Source organism: Prionailurus bengalensis, chromosome E1 (assembly GCF_016509475.1).
Source record: "Prionailurus bengalensis isolate Pbe53 chromosome E1, Fcat_Pben_1.1_paternal_pri, whole genome shotgun sequence".
NCBI lineage: Eukaryota > Metazoa > Chordata > Mammalia > Carnivora > Felidae > Prionailurus > Prionailurus bengalensis.
Window position 1 is genome coordinate 46,442,258 of NC_057347.1, and position 19,878 is coordinate 46,462,135.

At 37.6% G+C, this 19,878-nt stretch overlaps 1 protein-coding gene across 1 annotated transcript in view; it reads left to right on the forward strand.

Moving 5' to 3' along the window:
• The window catches only part of CEP95 (centrosomal protein 95), a 42,721-nt gene that overhangs the window by 6,888 nt on the left and 15,955 nt on the right, over positions 1 to 19,878 (forward strand). Inside the window, exons 4-11 of the mRNA XM_043585000.1 lie at positions 1,811 to 1,921; positions 3,889 to 3,994; positions 6,206 to 6,321; positions 14,443 to 14,562; positions 15,111 to 15,304; positions 17,314 to 17,426; positions 17,736 to 17,865; positions 18,460 to 18,610. Of these exons, the coding sequence (XP_043440935.1) occupies positions 1,811 to 1,921; positions 3,889 to 3,994; positions 6,206 to 6,321; positions 14,443 to 14,562; positions 15,111 to 15,304; positions 17,314 to 17,426; positions 17,736 to 17,865; positions 18,460 to 18,610 (1,041 nt within the window). The remainder of the gene's footprint in view (positions 1 to 1,810; positions 1,922 to 3,888; positions 3,995 to 6,205; positions 6,322 to 14,442; positions 14,563 to 15,110; positions 15,305 to 17,313; positions 17,427 to 17,735; positions 17,866 to 18,459; positions 18,611 to 19,878) is intronic.

Genomic DNA, 19,878 nt, shown 5'->3' on the forward strand with positions numbered 1-19,878 from the left:
ATGCAGAGCTGCTCCTAACAACTCTCACCCACCCCATGAAAACTTGCAGAACTGCTTATCTCCTCCAGTATACTGCAGAGCAGCTTTTTACTTGTTGTGTTCTTGTTCAGTTTAAAATACTTTCTTCTGTGCCATGAAGCACTGCATTTTGGTGGGCGGTCTTAGTTGCTGGGTTGGCAGAGGATGATCCCCATCCTGGCAACTGAGAAGTTCTGAGTATGCCCTTGGGGTATACTTGTGTAGCTCGTTAAGCCAGAAAAACAAGGCTTAAGAAGATTTGTTTGCTTTAAACCAAAAAAAAAAAAAAAAAAAAAGTCAAATACTGTCTATCTATATTGGTAATTTTGTAAAACATCATATTTCTGGTTTAGGTTTGTTTTGCATCAGGAGTGAAATTTTGAATGGCTGGGGTCTCTCAAATATCAAGTTTCCATTGTGTCTTCCCCTTACTGGTTTGAACTTAAGAGAATGCAGGCGTGACCTCCCAAAGGACAACCCAGCTGTCTCAAGAGTTACATTCCATCCATACCTGATGTTGATTAGAGTCCATTTTAGGTGATACTAAGCATGCTAAGTTTCCATGCTTTTACCAACCCATTTCTTGTCAACATATCAATTTTGCATGTATTAAAATTTATTATGAGACAAGTATTGTGCCAGGAATTGTTTAAAGAGTAACTCCTGGGTGTAAAGTGGATGTGGTGGGAGGTGAGGCTGGAAAAGTTGGGACTGAGGTGAGATTAAAAAGTTTTACGTGCATGGCCAGTGTTTTTAAGAAAATTTATTATTGAAGTTTAGTTGACATACGAAATTATATTAGTTTCAGATGTACAACATAGTGATTGGACAGTTCTATATATTACACAGTGCTCACTGTAATAAGTATAGTAACCAACCACTACCTTACAACGCTATTACAATGTTATTGATGTTATTCCCTATGCCTTATTTTTCATCTCTGATTTATTTTATAACTGGAAGTTATACAAACTGTATACAAAGCTGTATAAATTGGAAATTTGTATGAATGGACAAGTTTTTTTAATTAGTATTTTATTTATTTTTTGAGAGAGAGAGAGCGAGAGCACCTGGGTCTGAGCAGGGGAGGGGTGTAGGGAGAGGGAGAGAGAATCTCAAGCAGTTTCCATGCCTGACATGGCGGGGGGGGGGGGGGGGTGCTCGATCCCACGACCCTGGGATCATGACCTGAGCTGAAATAAAGAGTCAGACACTTACCTAACTGAGCCACCCAGGCATCCCACATGGGCAGTTTTTAAATTAAGAAAAATGGCATGACCTATATAAAATGAATAGGAGTTAACAAATAGAAAAAATGAGGAATTCCTGATGAAAGTATCCCAACAAGTTTTTTGTTTTTATGTTACTCTACTGCTGTTATCTTCAGAACAAACCACCATCTAGAAGTAGGATCCCACGATCTGAAACTGTGTTGCCTCCTGCCATTTTTTTTCACCAGCCTAAAAAAGTTCTGCTTAGATACTTTATATCTTGGTATAAATCTTACCAGAGGATGTTTTATTAAGTCTACTTATTTTGTTTCTTGGTAAAGGAAGAAATATGCTAATTAATTACCAAACATTATATTCAAGACTGCTTCCTTTGTTTCTTCAAATATAATTAGGTATCAAGACATTCATGTTTTTAATATTTATAATATTATTCATTTTCCTGAATTAGTTTGTAATTCTTTTATCTGAACAGTATTTACACAGTGGTATATTTGTTTTGAAACTTTGAGACTTTTAGTTTCTTCGTTAATATTTTTAATAGCTTTTTATCCTGTGTTTAGGAGAAAATATAGTGAAGGGAGATAAAGAATCTATTAAGAATCTGCTAGAAATCTTTGATGGGTTGCTGGAGTATCTTACAGAACACATCAGTGAGACATCGCACGAGAAAAGTAAGTTTTAAAATTGTAATTTGAATAACTAATGCATATACCTGGTAAATTAAATCTCACTTCTTAACTCTTCTAAGTGGTTGGAAAAAACTATCTTAGACTATCATCATGTCCTTTGTCAGTTTGGATGTGCTAATCTATAAAAAGTTCTGATTAAAGTTGCTTACTGTCCTATTATTGCATGAAATGACTTATTCCAAAATTTCCTGTCAGAACTGCCATTTTTGTTATAAATTTGGATATTGCTAAAGCATTAACAGGAGGAATTGGAGTGTTTTTGTCTTTAACCTATGTTTAGGTTTGTGACAGCCTGAAAGTTTTATTTTAGCCTCTGAGTAATCGAGTTCTCCAAAAAGTTATCCAACAAGTTTTCAGCAGCAATAACAACATAAATTCTGATATGAATGAAGACAAAAAAATGTGGGTAGGCTCATCGTTCCTACTTCTCACGTGGTTGTGATAACATCTGACCTTAAACTCTTTAGTGATAGTTTTCTACCTTTTATCATTGTTGCTGAAAAGATTTAAAGGCATATGTAGGTCTGGCCTGGAGGGAAAAACTGCCACAGGGCATATTTCTTATTTCAAACACTTGAGTGTTCTGAGTGTGGAGTGTTTTGAGTGTTTAATATCTGTTAAATATGTACCAGCCTCGGTATGCTGGGAGGATTCATAATTGCATGCCATGTTCTATTGCTCTGAAAGAAACCTAAGTGTCTGACTTAAGTCAGGAAGACAGCCATAACTGCATACAGTAGTCCCCCTAGATGCAGTTTTGCTTTCCACTCGCAGTCCCCCTTGGTCCAGAAGCAGATGATCCTCCTGAGGCATGCGGGAGGGAGATTTCCAGGGGAGGTCAGTAGAATGGTGAGCTTAGTGCTGCAAGGTGGGGGTTGCAGAGGTGGGACCTCCCAGTGCAGTAGTACTGTGGTTGGATGGTGTTTTCTGAAGTGTGATTCTCACCTTTGCAGGTCCAAGTTGATATGGCAGTATTACCTAGAGCTAATCAGATTCTTCAAAATGCCAGTTAATAATGGGAAGTCAATCTTTATTATCATGAGTCACATCATGTACAGAGCAGCTTTTTCCTGGTACCTGAGCTAGCATTATCATTAACTTACCACTGAAGAACAGGGATTTGAAAGCAGACTTTGCGTCAGTGCTAAGTTCTGCCTCTCATTGTTTGAAGCTCTCTAAGCCTCAGTGTTTTTGTTTGAAATTCTTCCATGGCTATAGTGATGGTTGAGTAAGTAGATATATAAATAGTTTAGTTCCAAGCCTAGCTCCGAGTCACTGCGCAGTGAATGTTAACTAATGTTATTACAGTGTTGGTTATTTTGAATACAGAAATAGAAAAAAATGACGGTAGATGCTCAAATAGAGAAATCTCTAGAAATGGGGATGGGAATATTCAGAGGCGTCAATCTGAATCATAGGAAGTTTCACCCACGTACCTCCTGAAATCAGTTCCCTAGTGTGTTGCTGCTGGCAAAAGTGTATTCCTCAGAAATGTTGAGTTGAAAAAGGAGTGATAGTCTGAAAGAGAACTTCAGCCAAGCTTTGATGTACTCTGACTCTTAGCCTGGGAGGGATAGTCTTGGAGCTTGAGGCTCACAGTTGTGTTCTGAAGCCACAGCCTAGTCCTCTTGCTTCAGACATCCCTTACTGAACAGGGAGGTTATAAACAATAAAAAATAAACCTACCACCTATCTTAAAAAATAAAACATTGCTAGTACAACTGTAGACCTTGCTTTTAAAGCAGCATTTATCTTGCTTCTGTTACCCAAGTAATACATGGTCTTCACAGGTGATAATTTGGTTCTTTCTAATTTTGTGTTCACAAAAGCCCAGTTTACCAGGAGAAGATGAGGGTGCTTAACTGTTCTCACCTCTACCCACCCCCATTATAAAAATAGCATTATTAATTGAGAGGTTTTTTGGTGTTGTTTTTATCTATTCTAAACAGGTGAAACTGGACAGAGTTTTAAAGAATTCCATCAAGGAGAACCTTTAGAAGAGCCAGAAAGTACTAAGGAATCCAAATCATCATGGAAAAAGGTTTCTTTTGGGAGGTAGCACTCAATGTCTATGAATTTAATCAAAACAAGTTATGCTTTTTCCTTCTAAGAATTGGCACACAATATACCACAATGACAGCAAAAAACAAAACAAACTGATGGGAAAATCTCAGTACCTTCTCATATTTTATTTTATTTATTTATTTATTTATCAACGTTTCTTATTTATTTTGGGACAGAGAGAGACAGAGCATGAACGGGGGAGGGGCAGAGAGAGAGGGAGACACAGAATCGGAAACAGGCTCCAGGCTCCGAGCCATCAGCCCAGAGCCTGACTCGGGGCTTGAACTCACGGACCGCGAGATCGTGACCTGGCTGAAGTGACCTGGCTGAAGTGGGACGCCCAACCGACTGCGCCACCCAGGCGCCCCCCCTTCTCATATTTTAAATCTCCCTGACAGAATTTTAAGAACCTTGAGCTATATGTAATACTTAAGTCTCAGTATTAAACACCTGTGTATTTTCTTCTTTCTAGTTAGTTCTTTTATTCCAAAATACATCTTTTTAAAAAAACAATTTTTTTTTAAACATTTATTTATTGTTGAGAGAAAAGGGAGCGTGAATGGGAGAGGGACAGAGAAAGGAAGATGCAGAATTGGAAGCAGGCTCCAGGCTCTGAGCTGTCAGCACAGAGCCCAACGCAGGGCTCAAACTCATGAGCAGTGAGGTCATGACCGTAGCTGGAGTCGGATGCTTAACTGAGTCACCCAGGTGCCCCTTTCCAAAATACGTCTTTAGTGGGGTGCCTGGGTGGCTTAGTTGGTTAAGTGCACCTGCATATTTTTTTATTTTTCCCTTGGTCATCAAAATAGTTTATGTTCCCTGTAGAAATCCTGGAAAGTACGAAGAAATAAAAAACAAGTGAAAAAAAAAAAAAGATGAGCTCTACCATTCAGAACTAAACAAAGGCTTGTTAATGTTTTGTTATACTTGAGTCTTTTTTTTTTTTTTAATTTTTTTTTTTCAACGTTTATTTATTTTTTGGAACAGAGAGAGACAGAGCATGAACGGGGGAGGGGCAGAGAGAGAGGGAGACACAGAATCGGAAACAGGCTCCAGGCTCTGAGCCATCAGCCCAGAGCCTGACGCGGGGCTCGAACTCACGGACCGCGAGATCGTGACCTGGCTGAAGTCGGACGCTTAACCGACTATGCCACCCAGGCACCCCTACTTGAGTCTTTTTTATAATGTTTTTTTTTTTTTTTTTTTTTTTTTTTTTTACTTAGTCATATCGTTTACATAGTTTTGTTTCCCGCATTTAAAAATTTTACATATCAAGTCTTTTTCCGAGTTGTTAAATTCTTTATAATAATTTTTAATCCCTGTATAACAGACCATATAGGTGCTTCACAATGGGCTAAACCAGTCCTCTAAAGTGGAGGTGGATGTTTCTGAGTTTTTTTATAGTTTTTGAAAATGTGATACATGCTTGTGTTTGCTCTTTAAGCTACATCCAAAGAGTATGAATGTTGTAAGCCTATTAAAAGTTGCCAGACTGCTTTCTGAAAAGGCCATGACAGTTTATACACTCACCAGCAGTATAAAATCACTCGTTACTGTATCCTCATGAATCAGTAACATTAACTCATTAACAAATATCAGAGTTTTAAAATACCTGCAACTTTTATAGACAAAATATAATGTCATTACAGATGTGATGGTAGTTCTACCTATGGGTTGAACATAATGCTATGACTTTTAAATGTATGACTTTCCATTTTTTTTATGGAATTTGTCATGATTTGAAAGACACAGGCAATATCTTCCTGTTTAGGTATAGTACATTGTGGAAAACCTGTCTTAAAGGAGACCACCATGAGATGAATTTCTTCACTTTTTTTTTATTATTAGATTTTTTTTACAGTGCAAAAGTGAAGCAATGCAAGGATATTTAATGCAAAATTCATACCCTACCCAGATTCCACCCCCACACCCGTAGAGTATCCAATGTTTATTGTTTTCTGTGTGTATTCTCCTATGCACTTAATGCTTGACACTTTCTACACGGCTATTTCTACCATACGTATATGAGTTAAAACAGATAAACACCAAAAAGTGATAAGCAGCAGAAGGGAGTGTCTTGCCCTTTTTCTGCACATAGCAATGAGCAGTCTGAATACTCATAGGCAGGCTGTTTAAGGCAGCTTTCGTCAGGAGGGGCCCTCGGGTTAGGCTGGGCCCAAGTAAGTAAGGGAATTCTTTCAGGTGCTCCTTGTCATCTGAGGCTTTGGGCCCCTCTTGGGATGGAGATGAAACAGAATCCACTGGTGAAGTAATTAGACTCGGAGACACAGCACACACCTTTTCTCTAAGAAGTAATGGTAAGTAAACTTCAGATACCTGTTATTCAGCATACAACTATGAAAATAAAAAGTTATTCTTAGGAATGTTTACAGTTGAGAAGAATAGAGAGAGTTGTAACTCGACCTTAGAATTGAATTTCCAGAGTATACCATGATTAACCTAAATATGAACAGTTACCTGAAATCAAACAAGTAGGAGTTATAGGCACATGAGCAAGTTTGTCATATAATATGTGGGACCTGATACCCTGAGAAGAGAATTCTGAATGCAACTTAATAGTCTACTCACCTTCAGATTACCCCCTAAGTATAGTTTTCCTAAACTGGATGACTCACTCTTTTCATGGTTTCAAACAAGTCAGTATATCCAGTGGCAGTTCTTCTTCCAGGGATCAGGCTACATTTCCAAGAGTCTGCTGCTCATACACAGTAAGCCTGAATATCTTTGAGGCCCATTTTGAGCCTCGTACCTTCCTGTCCTTCATCCCACTTCCTGTCCTGCCTACCTTAGTTGTCATGCTCTTTTCTGCCTTCATGTTGTTTCTTCTGCTGGGGTGCTCTTTCTTCATCTCTATTCCTGGCAAATTCACCCTACAAAGCCCAGCCTCCCCCACATGCCTGGATTCTGAGGCTCTATTTCTACACTGTGGCCTTCTCATCTTATTTTGGTAATACTATTCTCACATTGTATAATAATTCTGAGTATGTTTGTTTTATAAACTGTGAGTTCCAGGGACAGTAGCCACACCAGACTCATTCAGCAAATATTTAGTGCTTTCCCTGTGCCAAGCAGTGGTGTTATAGTGGTTAACAAAATAGACACCAATCCCTTCCCTCATGGAGCTTGTATTCTGCTTGGGGAGGCAGCCAATAAGTAAGACAAGTAAGTGAAATACATAGTAAAATTATTCATATTCATCTTAGTATTTTAGAGCTTCTCAGAACACCAAGCCCAAAATAAGTTGTGGTTTGTATTTTTTTAATGGAAGAACAGGAATGCTGGATAGGCATTAAGTATATTAAATTGGGAATCCAGTGGCCAAATTCTCATCCAGACTCTGCTACTGGCTATGTGACTTTGGACAAGGCCCTTATCTTTCCTGAGCCCGTTTCTTAACATGTGAAATTGGAGAATTCAGCAAAACCATCTGAGAAATCCCTTTGAGCATTAGTACTTTGGTTCCAAAGAATAGACATTGAAATCCAAGGAATTAATGTTCAAAGAACCTCAATATGGAAGGTTAGACAGTAGACTACTTGCCACTGGGATGAGCGAAGTAACAGAATGACCAGAGTCAATTGAAAGTAACAAAAGAATGCTTCTTGAAGGAAGAGAGTCAGGTGGATTGACAGAAGATGGAAGGGACTATGATTTTAGAAATGGTGTTCTGTGATAGCAACTACCGTGTAGAAAGGTTGCATCTGTAAGTGAGTTGTTTTCAGATTTTAACTATTCGGGTTATAATGCAATTAAGGCAAAAGAGAAAAGGTTGAGAGAAAAGCCAGGCTGAGGTGTTTTGGTTTGGTGTCATTAAGGGCTATGGTAACTTCCTTTTATATTTGGATTTAAGTCATCAGATAACTGTCACCGTATACATTCATAGGCATCTAACTTAGGCTTCAATTTCTGGGCTATGAATCTTATTTTTTTAATTGAGATATAATGAACATGTAACATTATGTTTCAGATATACAATCTATGGATTTTATGTTTACATGTGTTGTGAAATGACTGTCCCAATAAAAGTCTAGTTAATATTTGTCACCGTAGATAGTGATGACAACTGTTAAGATCTATTCTCTTAGCAACTTATAGTATTAACTATAGTCATGCTGTGTATTTTATTCCCATGACTTAACTGGAAACTTGTACCTTTTGACCATCTTCACCCATTTTTTCCTACCCAGGGTTCCCCCTTATTTATGAAATGTCATATATGTTTATTATACTTACTAATGCTTGCAGTAGACAAGTCCAGAGACTTTTCAGTAATAAAACAGTATATCCTAAAACAGTCTAAAAATTATAAGGAAATTTGAGTGTGTCACTTTCAGTCTGACAAATTAAAAGTGCCAAATGTTAACTAAGCATGAAATTTTGGAGAAATTTTATCAAAAAGAAACAGCATATGAGTTTCTTTGTCATCCAAGAAACTGAAGAAAAAATGGACTCAGGTAAAAATGAATTAGCCTGGAGTCAAGTTGATGACAAATTTAGTTTAGGTAGTAGAGAAATTGTGGACCACGTTATGAATTTTGAGTATTAGATCTTAGATGCTCTTCGTGTAAAATATGAAGTTATGGAGTGAGATTCACATATTTTAAACATGTTGATGTGAAAATGGCCCTGTTGCTCTGGGTTGTGGAAAAGGAGAGCATAAAAAGATGTGTTTGCTGGATTTTAAGAGACATCAAATGAACGTCAGACATTTTAAAATATGCAGTGTCTTGAAATACGTTGCATGGAGTTTGTGCAAGGTGAATTTTCCACTTTTAGTGTGATTATGTCAGTTAACCACTTTAGTAACTGAGTTTTCAGGATACATTCTCATACCTTCAAAGTGAGGAGTAAGTTTATGGTGAAGTCTTTCATTAAATTGAAGAAGGGATAAATAGTCATTTGTAGAGGAGGAGTCGTAAGTCTGTTTTGTTTGTGGGAAGTTTATGTATTGTAGATTTCTAAGGGAGCAAAGTGGATATTCCCTCAATTTCAGAACTATTTTAGTACAGCTCTCTAGTAACATTATAAAGCTGATTAAATATTAAGCATTCAAAAGTTAGACAAAACAATTTGACCTATAAATTTTTTATTATGGTATCAACCAGGATTCGTAGCTCAGAGATATACCCACAGAACAGCATTTCTACAATTCTCGCACCTATTTGTATGAGTATATTCCAGTAAAACACAAGCTAGGCACACCTGGCTAGCTTAGTCGGTACAGCATGCAACTCTTGATCTCAGAGTCGTGAGTTTGAGCCCCATGATGAATGTAGAGATTGCTTAAAAATAAAATCTTAAAACACACACACACACACACACACACACACACACACACTTTATTTACAAAAACAGTTGGTGAGTCAGATTTGGACCTTGGGCCATAGTTTGCCAACCTCTGACCTAGAGAAAATCACCATTAACATTTTGATTTCTTTACTTACAGATATGCAAATGTGCATTGCATATGTTCTTTATTTGTTTTTAAAGTTTATTTATTTTTGAGAGAAAGTGACAGTGTGTGAGCGGAAGAGGGGCAGGCAGAGACAGAGGGAGACACAGAATCAGAGAAAGGCTCCAGGCTCTGAGCTGTCAGCACAGAGCTTGACATAAGGCTCGAACCCACGAGCAGTGAGATCGTGACCTGAGCTGAAGTCAGATGCCCAACTGACTGAGCCACCCAGGCGCCCCTCACATATGTTCTTTTAAAATACAGTCATACAGTGGGGCACCTGGGTGGCTCAGTCGGTTAAGTGTCTGACGTCCATTTGGGTCATGATCTCACCATTCGTGGGTTCGAGCCCCCCATCGGTCTCTGTGCTGACAGCACAGAGCCTGGAGCCTGATTCAGATTCTGTGTGTGTGTGTGTGTCTCTCTCTCTCTCCCTCTCCCCCAGTCACGGTCTCTGTCTCTCTCTCTCTCAAAAATAAACATTACTCTCTCTCTCAAAAATAAACATTAAGAAAAAAAATTTTTAATGTTTATTCATTTTTGAAAGAGACAGCACAAGCAGGGGTGGCGTGGAGGGGCGGGGCACAGAATCTGAAGCAGGCAAGGCATATGAGTAATTTTATTTTGCTTGTTTGTTTTTTTTTTTTTTTTTTTTTGCAGGGCGATCTATGTGGTTTTCTTTTTTTTTTAATTTAAAAAATTTTTTTTAATTTACATCCAAATTATTTAGCATATAGTGCAACAGTTATTTCAGGAGTAGATTCCTTAATGCCCCTTACCCATTTAGCCTATCGTCCTCCCACAGCCCCTCTAGTAACCCTCTGTTTGTTCTCTATATTTAAGAGTCTTTTATGTTTTGGCCCTCTCCCTGTTTCTATATTATTTTTGCTTCCCTTCCCTTATGTTCATCTGTTCTGTGTCTTAAAGCCCTCATATGAGTGAAGTCATATGAGATTTGTCTCTGACTAATTTTGCTTAGCATAATACCCTCTAGTTCCGTCCACATATTTGCAAACAGCAAGATTTCATTTTTTTTTTGATTGCCAAGTAATACTCCATTGTATATATATATACACCACATCTTCTGTATCCATTTATCCATCAGTGGACATGTGGGCTCTTTCTATGGCTATTGTCAATAGCGCTGCTATAAACATTGGGGTGCATGCGCCCCTTTGAAACAGCATCCCTGTATCCCCTTGGATAAATACCTAGTAGTGCAATTGCTGGGTCTAGGGTAGTTCCATTTTCAATTTTTGAGGAACCTCCATACTGTTTACCAGAGTGGGCTCACCAGTTTGCATTCCCACCAGCAGTGCAGAAGAGATCCTCTTTGTCCACATCCTTGCCAACATCTGTTGTTGCCTGAGTTGTTAATGTTAGCCATTCTGACAGGTGTGGGGTAGTATCTCATTGTGATTTTGATTTGTATTTCCCTGATAATGAGTGATGTTGAGCATTTTTTCATGTGTCAGTTGGCCATCTGGATGTCTTCTTTGGAGAAGTGTCTATTCATGTCTTTTGCCCATTTCTTCACTGGATTATTTGTGTTTTGGGTATTGAGTTTGATAAGTTCTTTATAGATTTTGGATACTAACCCTTTATCTGATGTGTCATTTGCAAATATCTTCTCCCATTCCGTCGGTTGCCTTTTAGTCTTGCAGATTGTTTCCTTCGCTGTGCAGAAGGCTTTTATTTTGATGAGGTCCCGATAGTTCATTTTTGCTTTTGTTTCCCTTGCCTCTGGAGACGTGTTGAGTAAGAAGTTGCTGTGGCCAAGATCAAGGAGGTTTTTGCCTGCTTTCTCCTCGAGGATTTTGATGGCTTCCTGTCTTACATTGAGGTCTTTCATCCATTTTGAGTTTATTTTTGTGTCTGGTGTAAGAAAGTGGTCCAGGTTCATTCTTCTGCATGTCGCTGTCCTGTTTTCCCAGCACCATTTGGTGAAGAGACTGTCCTTATGCCATTGGATATTCTTTTCCTGCTTTGTCGAAGATGAGTTGGCCATACGTTTGTGGGTCCATTCCTGGATTCTCTGTTCTGTTGAATTGATCTGAGTGTCTGTTTTTGTGCCAGTACCATACTGTCTTGATGATTACAGCTTTGTAGTACAGCTTGAAGTCCGGGATTGTGATGTCTGTAGCTTTGGTTTTCTTTTTCAAGATTGCTTTGGCTACCTGGGGTCTTTTCTGTTTCCATACAAATTGTAGGATTGTTTGTTCTAGCTCTGTGAAGAATGCTGGTGTTACTTTGTTAGGGATTGCATTGAATATGTAAATTGCCTTGGGTAGTATTGACATTTTAACAATATTTGTTTTTCCTATCCAGGAGCATGGAATATTTTTCCTTTTTTTTTTTTTTTGTTATTTTGATTTTTTTTTAATTGAAGTATAGTTGACACAATATTACATTAGTTTCAGGTGTACAACATAGTGATTTGACAACTATATATGTTACGCTATGCTCACCCCAAGTATAGTTACCATTTGTCACCATACATTATTATTAATTCTGTTGACTATATTCCCTATGAGGTTCCTTTCATCCCTGGGACTTTTCAGTCCATAACTGGAAGCCTGTGTGCCTCCCACTCCTCTTTACCCATTTTGCCCATCCCCCTACTACTTCCTGTATAGAAACCATCAGTTCTCTGTATTTATGCATCTTTTTCTTCTTTTTCTGTTTGTTCTTTTGCTTTGTTTTTTGGATTCCATATATAAGTGAAATCGTATGGTATTTGTCTTTCTCTGACTTATTTCACTTAGTGTGATACTCTCTAAGTCTACCCATGTTGTAAATAGCAAGCTCTCCTTTTATTTTATTTTATTTTTTTAATTTACATCCAAATTAGTTAGCGTATAGTGCAACAATGATTTCAGGAGTAGATTCCTTAATGCCCCTTACCCATTTAGCCCATCCCCCCTTCTACACCCCCTCCAGTAATCCTCTGTTTGTTCTCCACATTTATGAGTCTCTTATGCTTTGCTCCCTGTTTTTATATTATTTTTGCTTCCCTTCCCTTATGTTTATCTGTTTGTCTCTTAAAGTCCTCATATGAGTGAAGTCATATGATATTTGTCTTTCTCTCATTAATTTTGTTTAGCATAATATCCTCCAGTTCCATCCACGTAGTTGCAAATGGCAAGATTTCATTCTTTTTGATTGCCGAGTAATACTCCATTGTGTATATACACCTCATCTTCTTTATTCATCCATCGATGGACATTTGCGCTCTTTCTATACTTTGGCTATTGTTAATAGTGCTGCTATAAACCTGGGGGTGTATGTGTCCCTTTGAAAAAGCACACCTGTATCCCGTGGATCAATGCTTAGTAGTGCAATTGCTGGGTCGTAGGGTAGTTCTATTTTTAGTTTTTTGAGGAACCTCCATACTGTTTTCCGGAGTGGCTGCACCAGCTTGCATTCCCAGGCAAGATCTCATTTTTTATGACTAATACTCCTCTGTGTGTGTGTGTGTGTGTGTGTACGCGCGCCACATCTTTATTCCTTCATTTATCAATGGACAGTGGGTTTGTTTCCATATTTGGCTATTGTAAATACTGCAGTAAATATGGGTGCATATATCTTTTCAAGTTAGTGTTATTGTTTTCTTGGGGGTAAATATGCAGTAGTGGAATTACTGGAACATAAGGGATTTCTGTTTTTATTTATTTATTTTTTGAGGAACGCTCATACTATTTTCCATAGTGGCTGTACCAATTTACATTTCCACCAACAGTGCACAAGAGGTCCTTTTTCTCCACATCTTTGCCAACACTTACTTTTTGTCTTTTTGATTCAAGCCTTTCTAACAAGTATAAAGTGATAGCTCATTGTAATTTTGATATGTATTTCCCTTGATGATTAGTGATGTTGAGCACCTTTTCTTGTGTCTGTTGGCCATCTGTATGTTTTCTTTGGAAAAGCATCTATTCAGGTCCTATGCCTATTTTTTAATTGGATTTTTTTTTGGATTTTGATGTTGAGTTATAAAGTTCTTTATATATTGTGGATATTAATCTTTTATAAGATATATCATTTGTTGGGGCGCCTGGGTGGCGCAGTCGGTTAAGCGTCCGACTTCAGCCAGGTCACGATCTCGCGGTCCGTGAGTTCGAGCCCCGCGTCGGGCTCTGGGCTGATGGCTCGGAGCCTGGAGCCTGTTTCCGATTCTGTGTCTCCCTCTCTCTCTGACCCTCCCCCGTTCATGCTCTGTCTCTCTCTGTCCCAAAAATAAATAAACGTTGAAAAAAAAATTAAAAAAAAAAAAAGATATATCATTTGCAAATATCTTCTCCTGTTCAGTAGTTTTTTTATTTTGTTGATGGTTTCCTTTGCTGTGCAGAAAGTTTTTATTTTAGTGTAATCCCAATAGTTTATTTTTTGCTTTTGTTTCCCTTGCCTGAGGAGACCTATCAGAAAACTGTTGCTAAGGCTGATGTCAAAGAGATTACTGCATATGTTTTCTTCTGGGAATTTTGTGGTTTCATGTCTCACACTTAGTTGTTTAATCCATTTTGAGGTAATTTTTGTGTATGGTGTTTCATTCTTTTGCATATAGCTGTCCAGTTTTCCTACCATCGTTTATTGAAGAGACTATCCTTTCCCCATTGTATATTCTTACCTCCTTTGTTGTAGATTAATTGACCATATAAGCATGGGGTTTATTTCTGGGCTCTCTTTTCTGTTCTTTTGATCTATGTGTCTGTTTTTGTGGCACCTATTTTTCTAAAGCAAAGCAATGTGATGTGAAGCTTTGTTTTTAATTTGTATAAATGGTTCTGGGCTATAGAACTAGATCTTACTCTCTGGTGGTTATTAAAAGTAATGGGTAGTTTGAACAATCAGACCAACATAGTTCTAGGATTACGTCATTCCTGAGATTTATATCCTCTGGATACAAAATTCTTGGTTTTTAGTATATCATTCGGCAGTAAAAAAATTTTTTTAATATTTTCTTTTCTAGGTACCGAAGGCCCTAACCAAATGCAGTCCAAAAAAGCCCCAACTCTATTACATGAAGAAGTGCTACACCCTCCCTCATCTAGTTTTTTGTCCAAGAGTAGGACATCCTTTGTTGAAGACAGTGAGTAGTAACGTGTTATTAGTGAGACTACTGCTGTGAGTTAGAGCCAAAAGTTGTTTCCTGGGATACTTTCGGATGCTATTAGTCTTTTCACTTTTGTTGCTTTACGCTTTATGTGATTCTTTTTGGTTTTACATGATTATATTTGTAAACATTTCCTATTATGAGTTCTGATTTCTTAAGATGGTTTTTGGTCACATGTTGTGCATCTGCTATTTTCTAACTCTTCTCTCAAAGACTTTAGGACAATACAAGTTTCTCATATGTTAGCACATCAGTTTACGGTCTTCCAGTTATTAAGGAATGACAAAACATAGCAATTTGAAAAATATTCTCATTTCTTACTGTTATGTCTGGGATTTTTATTAGTTAGTATTACATAAAGTCATTGTTAATGGCGAACTAGCTGTATAACCTGTGGATGAACCATAATTTCTGTAGCTGTATTCCAGCCATTTAGGTTTTTAGTACCTATAGGCATGTATATATATCAAATGATGTGTTTCTTACAGTTTCATCTTAATGTCCACTTTATTTTTGCTACTTAGTGGAAATTCCTTCTGTGGATGTGATTCCAAGTGCTAGGAAACTAGGGGAGCCTATTCAATCAGCTATTCCTTTACATCCACCCTACCACCCTTCAGAGCCTCGAGCACCCTGTCCCATAGGAAAAGAATACTTGCGCTCAAGTCACATCTCCCCTGCTGTGAATTCTACTGGAGAGGGCACTGCATTTTCTGTGGTAAGTGGAAAAGCTTACTTTCAATGAGATGGATGTCTATCAATTTAAAGACGTCTCTGCTAGAATGGTAATTATAGACACTGCACTAACCCAAGCACCGTACTTCTTAAATTTTGCCTCTGGGTATACTTACATGTTCTTACTCTAGAACAGTGGGGATGAATGTATAGAAAGGAAAATAGTAAGAGCTAATGACACATTGTTTATTTTGTGTCATGCACAGTTCTAGGTACTTTACTGGTATTGAGTAATTTACTCCTCAACAGCTGTGGAGTAGGTACTTTTTTTTTAATTTCCCAAGGGGAAGCTGATATAAAGAGATTAAGTATCTAGTCTGAGGTCACACAACAACTGTAGAGTCGGGATTTGAACTCCGTATTCTAGGGGCACCTGGGTGGCTCAGTTGGTTGAGCGTCCGGCTTTGGCTCAGGTCATGATCTCACGGCTCATGAATTCGAGCCCCTTGTTGGGTTCTGTGCTGACAGCTCAGAGCCTGGAGACTGCTTCCGATTCTGTCTCTCTCTGCCCCTCTCTTGCTCAGGCGTGCTCACACACGCGCTCTCTCTTTCTCACTTTCTCTCTTTCTCAAATATAAATAAACATTAAAAAAAAAAAAACCTTTTTTTTTTTTAATTCAATATTCTAGTTTCAGAACCCGTATTCTATGTCCCTAGTTAAATCACTGAAAATTTAATAAGAAAGTATGAAAAACAACCTTTCATCCGTATTCCTATTATCCAGTGTGAACTGCTAGTAATATCTTGGTCTTTTTGCTTCTACTGTACTTTAGGAAGAAAAAAATCCATTTTTATAATTATCCTGTCCCTATCCTCCTAGAAACGAACATGTAGGGATATGCAGGTGGTGAATTTATAAACAATGATACATTTTCATTATTAAAAAATTCAGAGTACATAGAAGTATGAAGATGAAATGAGCATCATTAGCATTAGGTGGCCATCATTCTAAACATTCTGTGCATCTATTCAGGTAGGAAGGTGGATAAGTTAGAAAAAAGGGATCCTAGGATTATGATTACATTTGGGGGACTTTTAGAGAGGGGTGGTAGAAGGGCTTCTGAGTTGCTGGTAATATTCTATTTCCTGACCTGAGTGGCATTTAAATGGGAATACTCCTTTTGAAATAATTCTTCAGCAGGACACTTAAACTTCAATAATAAGTTTTTAAAAATGTGATTGTTTTTATACTTGTTATTTACTAAAAAGCGTTAAGTTTAATTTCACTTACACAAGAAACACATAAGTGAAGTTGAAGAGATTCTTTTTTTTTTTTTTTAACTTTTTAAAATGTTTTATTTATTTTTGAGAGAGAGAGACAGAGCACAAGTAGGGGAGGGGCAGAGAGAGAGGGAGACACAGAATCCAATGCAGGCTCCAGGCTCTGAGCTCTTAGTTAGCACAGAGCCCGACGTGGGGCTCAAACCCACAAACCATGAGATCATGACCCGAGCTGAAGTCGGACACTTAAACGACTGAGCTACTCAGGCACCCTAAATTGAAGAGATTCTTAAACATCAAATGTCTCTTCATAAGATTTCCTCTGAAGTTAAGAAATAAATTGTTAAAAATGTTAAGCATTTATATTCATAACGTTTGATTTTTAACTGTTTCAATTTTAGACAGTTTCTGTTGACTTCTTGATACCAAAGAGAATTATTTTAGTACTCACCACTTGTGATTTGATCACTTTTTCATTGTCCAGGTTTAGCCATAACCCTTGAATTTTCTTGTTGGAGAACACCTCACCTGCCTTTATATTTGAATGGCATCCTGACCCACACTTTTTGTCTGAGTACATGTTTATAGACATTTGTTCCTTTGGTATTGAGGATCAAGAGAGTATTTTGACAAATATGTTTAAAAAAGTAAAACGTGGAGAATAAAGGTACCTAGTTGTGTGCCATAGGACCTCCCTTTTCCTCCCCCACCGAAAATGTTTTTATGTGACATCTTTGTATCCTTTTCAAATCAACTCTTTGTTTTTAACAGGAATCAGATAATAGAGTTCTCTTAACTTCTAAGTTGCCTAAAGATAGCAAACAGGAAATGGTTTCAGCTCAGATCCAAAGCCCTAGGACAAGGAAACTTCCCACAGGAAAAAGGTAATATTACTGCACTCTGTTTTTAGTCTGTTTGCAAAGGGATTTGAAGAAAGGTGTGTACTGTCTGACCTTAGCTGTGAAGACCAGTATGAATCTGTTAAAGCATGCATTAGACTATTACTATTACTTAGTATAGTATACTATACTTAGTATACTTAGTATACTTAGTATAGTATACTATTACTTAGACTATTACTATTACTTAGTATAGTAATAGTAATATTACTATTACTATTACTATTACTTAGACTATTTTGTCTAAGTAATGTTACTTGGCTACTTAAATGTCACATGGTCATTTTATTACAGATATGAAGGTAGACCTACAGTCTCATCCTGGGATTCACCCTTCTCCCAGAGGGCAAGGAAGAGGTTAACAGAACAAGAAATACACGCAGTTTCCGAGAAACTCTCTCAACGGCTCTCTGAACTAGATTGGGCAAGTCTTGTTTTTTATCTATATTGCAATTGCCATAGTTGGTGAGTATTTAAGTGGTCTTCCAGTCGAAGATGGAAGCTAAGCTAAGGTACTAAAATTAGTTGTGTCTTAATTACTGTAAAAATGTTCCCTTAATCAGGCAGATAGGACATAGGATGAGAAGTCATCTCCACCTAGCCTTTCATAATATAACCAAATTTGGTATGGATTTAACCAGATTTTTGTTGAATTCTGATGAAAGTTATTCACTTAATTATTTACTTTTTAAAAAAAATTTAAAAAAAAAAATTTTTTTTTTTCAACGTTTATTTATTTTTGGGACAGAGAGAGACAGAGCATGAGCGGGGGATGGGCAGAGAGAGAGGGAGACACAGAATCGGAAGCAGGCTCCAGGCTCCGAGCCATCAGCCCAGAGCCCGATGCGGGGCTCAAACTCACGGACCGTGAGATCGTGACCTGAGCTGAAGTCGGATGCTTAACCGACTGAGCCACCCAGGCGCCCCGAGAAGAAGCTTTTTAAAGATTCTGTCTACTCTTTCTTACTTGCATTCTGCTGAAATCAATGAAAGATGTTAAAAAGTATTTTCTCAATAGATGTTAAAAAGTGCCCTGGGTGATCGAATTAAAGAAAAGACTGGCTACGAAGATGATATTGGAAATGAAGAGATGGAGAGTGGAAATGATGAGACACTGTCTCAACACAGTGACAGCATCATGGAGTATGGGCCGAAGAAGCGAAGGCCAGGTACTTCTTCTCCCAGAGAAGCCAGGATGAGGTCCTAGGGAACCATGCAGGCACATCCATTGGTCTATAATGACTGGCTTTTTTGTTTTAAATATTTTAGAAATACGTAAAAGGATAAAAAATAATAGCTCTATCTTCACCATCTAAAAGTAGCAGATGCTAACAGTTATATGTGTGCTTTACACCTTTTTTGTTTAAAAATAAGAGTTAAAATCCCCTCTGCCCTCCCTGCAGTCCATTTTTTTCCTCCTTCAAAGAAACAATTCTCTCAAAGTTGATATCTTCTTATCCCAGTTTTTATTGTTTATTGATTTTTTTGTTTGAGATAAAATTGACATATAACATTGTATTTGTTTAAGGTGTATAGGTGCTTGCTTCAGCACACGTAATAAAATCATTTAAGGTGTACAGTGTAATGATTTGACATGTTTATATATATGTGTGTGTGTGTATATATGTGTGTGTGTGTGTGTATATATACACACACACACACACATATATATGTATGTATTTTTTTTTACGTTTATTTTTTTTTGAGAGAGAGTGAGCAAGAGTGGGAGAGGGGCAGAGAGAGAATCCCAAGTAGGCTCTGTACTGGCAGTGCAGAGCCTGATGCAGGGCTGGAACTCATGAACCATGACATCATGACCTGAACCAAAATCCAGAGTCAGACACCTAACCAAATGATCCACCTAGGCGCCCCTTGATATATTTATATATTGCAAAATGATTACCACAGTAAGTTTAGTTAATATCACTTGACATAGTTACAAATTTTTTGTTAATAACTTTTAAGGTTGATTTTTTTGCAACTTTCAAATATGCAATATAGTATTGTTAACTATAGTTTCCATGCTGTATATTATATCCCCAGAACTTATTTATCTTATAATTGGAAGTTTGTACCTTTTGAGCACCTTCACGCCCACCTTTGGCAACCACTATTCTATTCTCTGTGTCTGTGAGTCTGGTGTTTTAGATTCCACATATAAGTGAGATCATACATTATTTGTCTTTCTTTGACTTATTTCACTTACCACAATGCCCTCAAAGCCATCCATGCTGTTATAGATGGCAGGATTTCCTTTTTTTTCTATGGATGAATAATACCTGTTTATATATGTTTTTTTCTTTATCCATTTATCTGTGGATGGGCACTTAGGTTGTTTCTATATCTTTGCTATTTTAAATAATGCTGCAGTGAACATGAGGGTGCATGTATCTTTTTGAGGTAGTGATTTCTTTTCACTTCTGGGTCATTTGGTGTT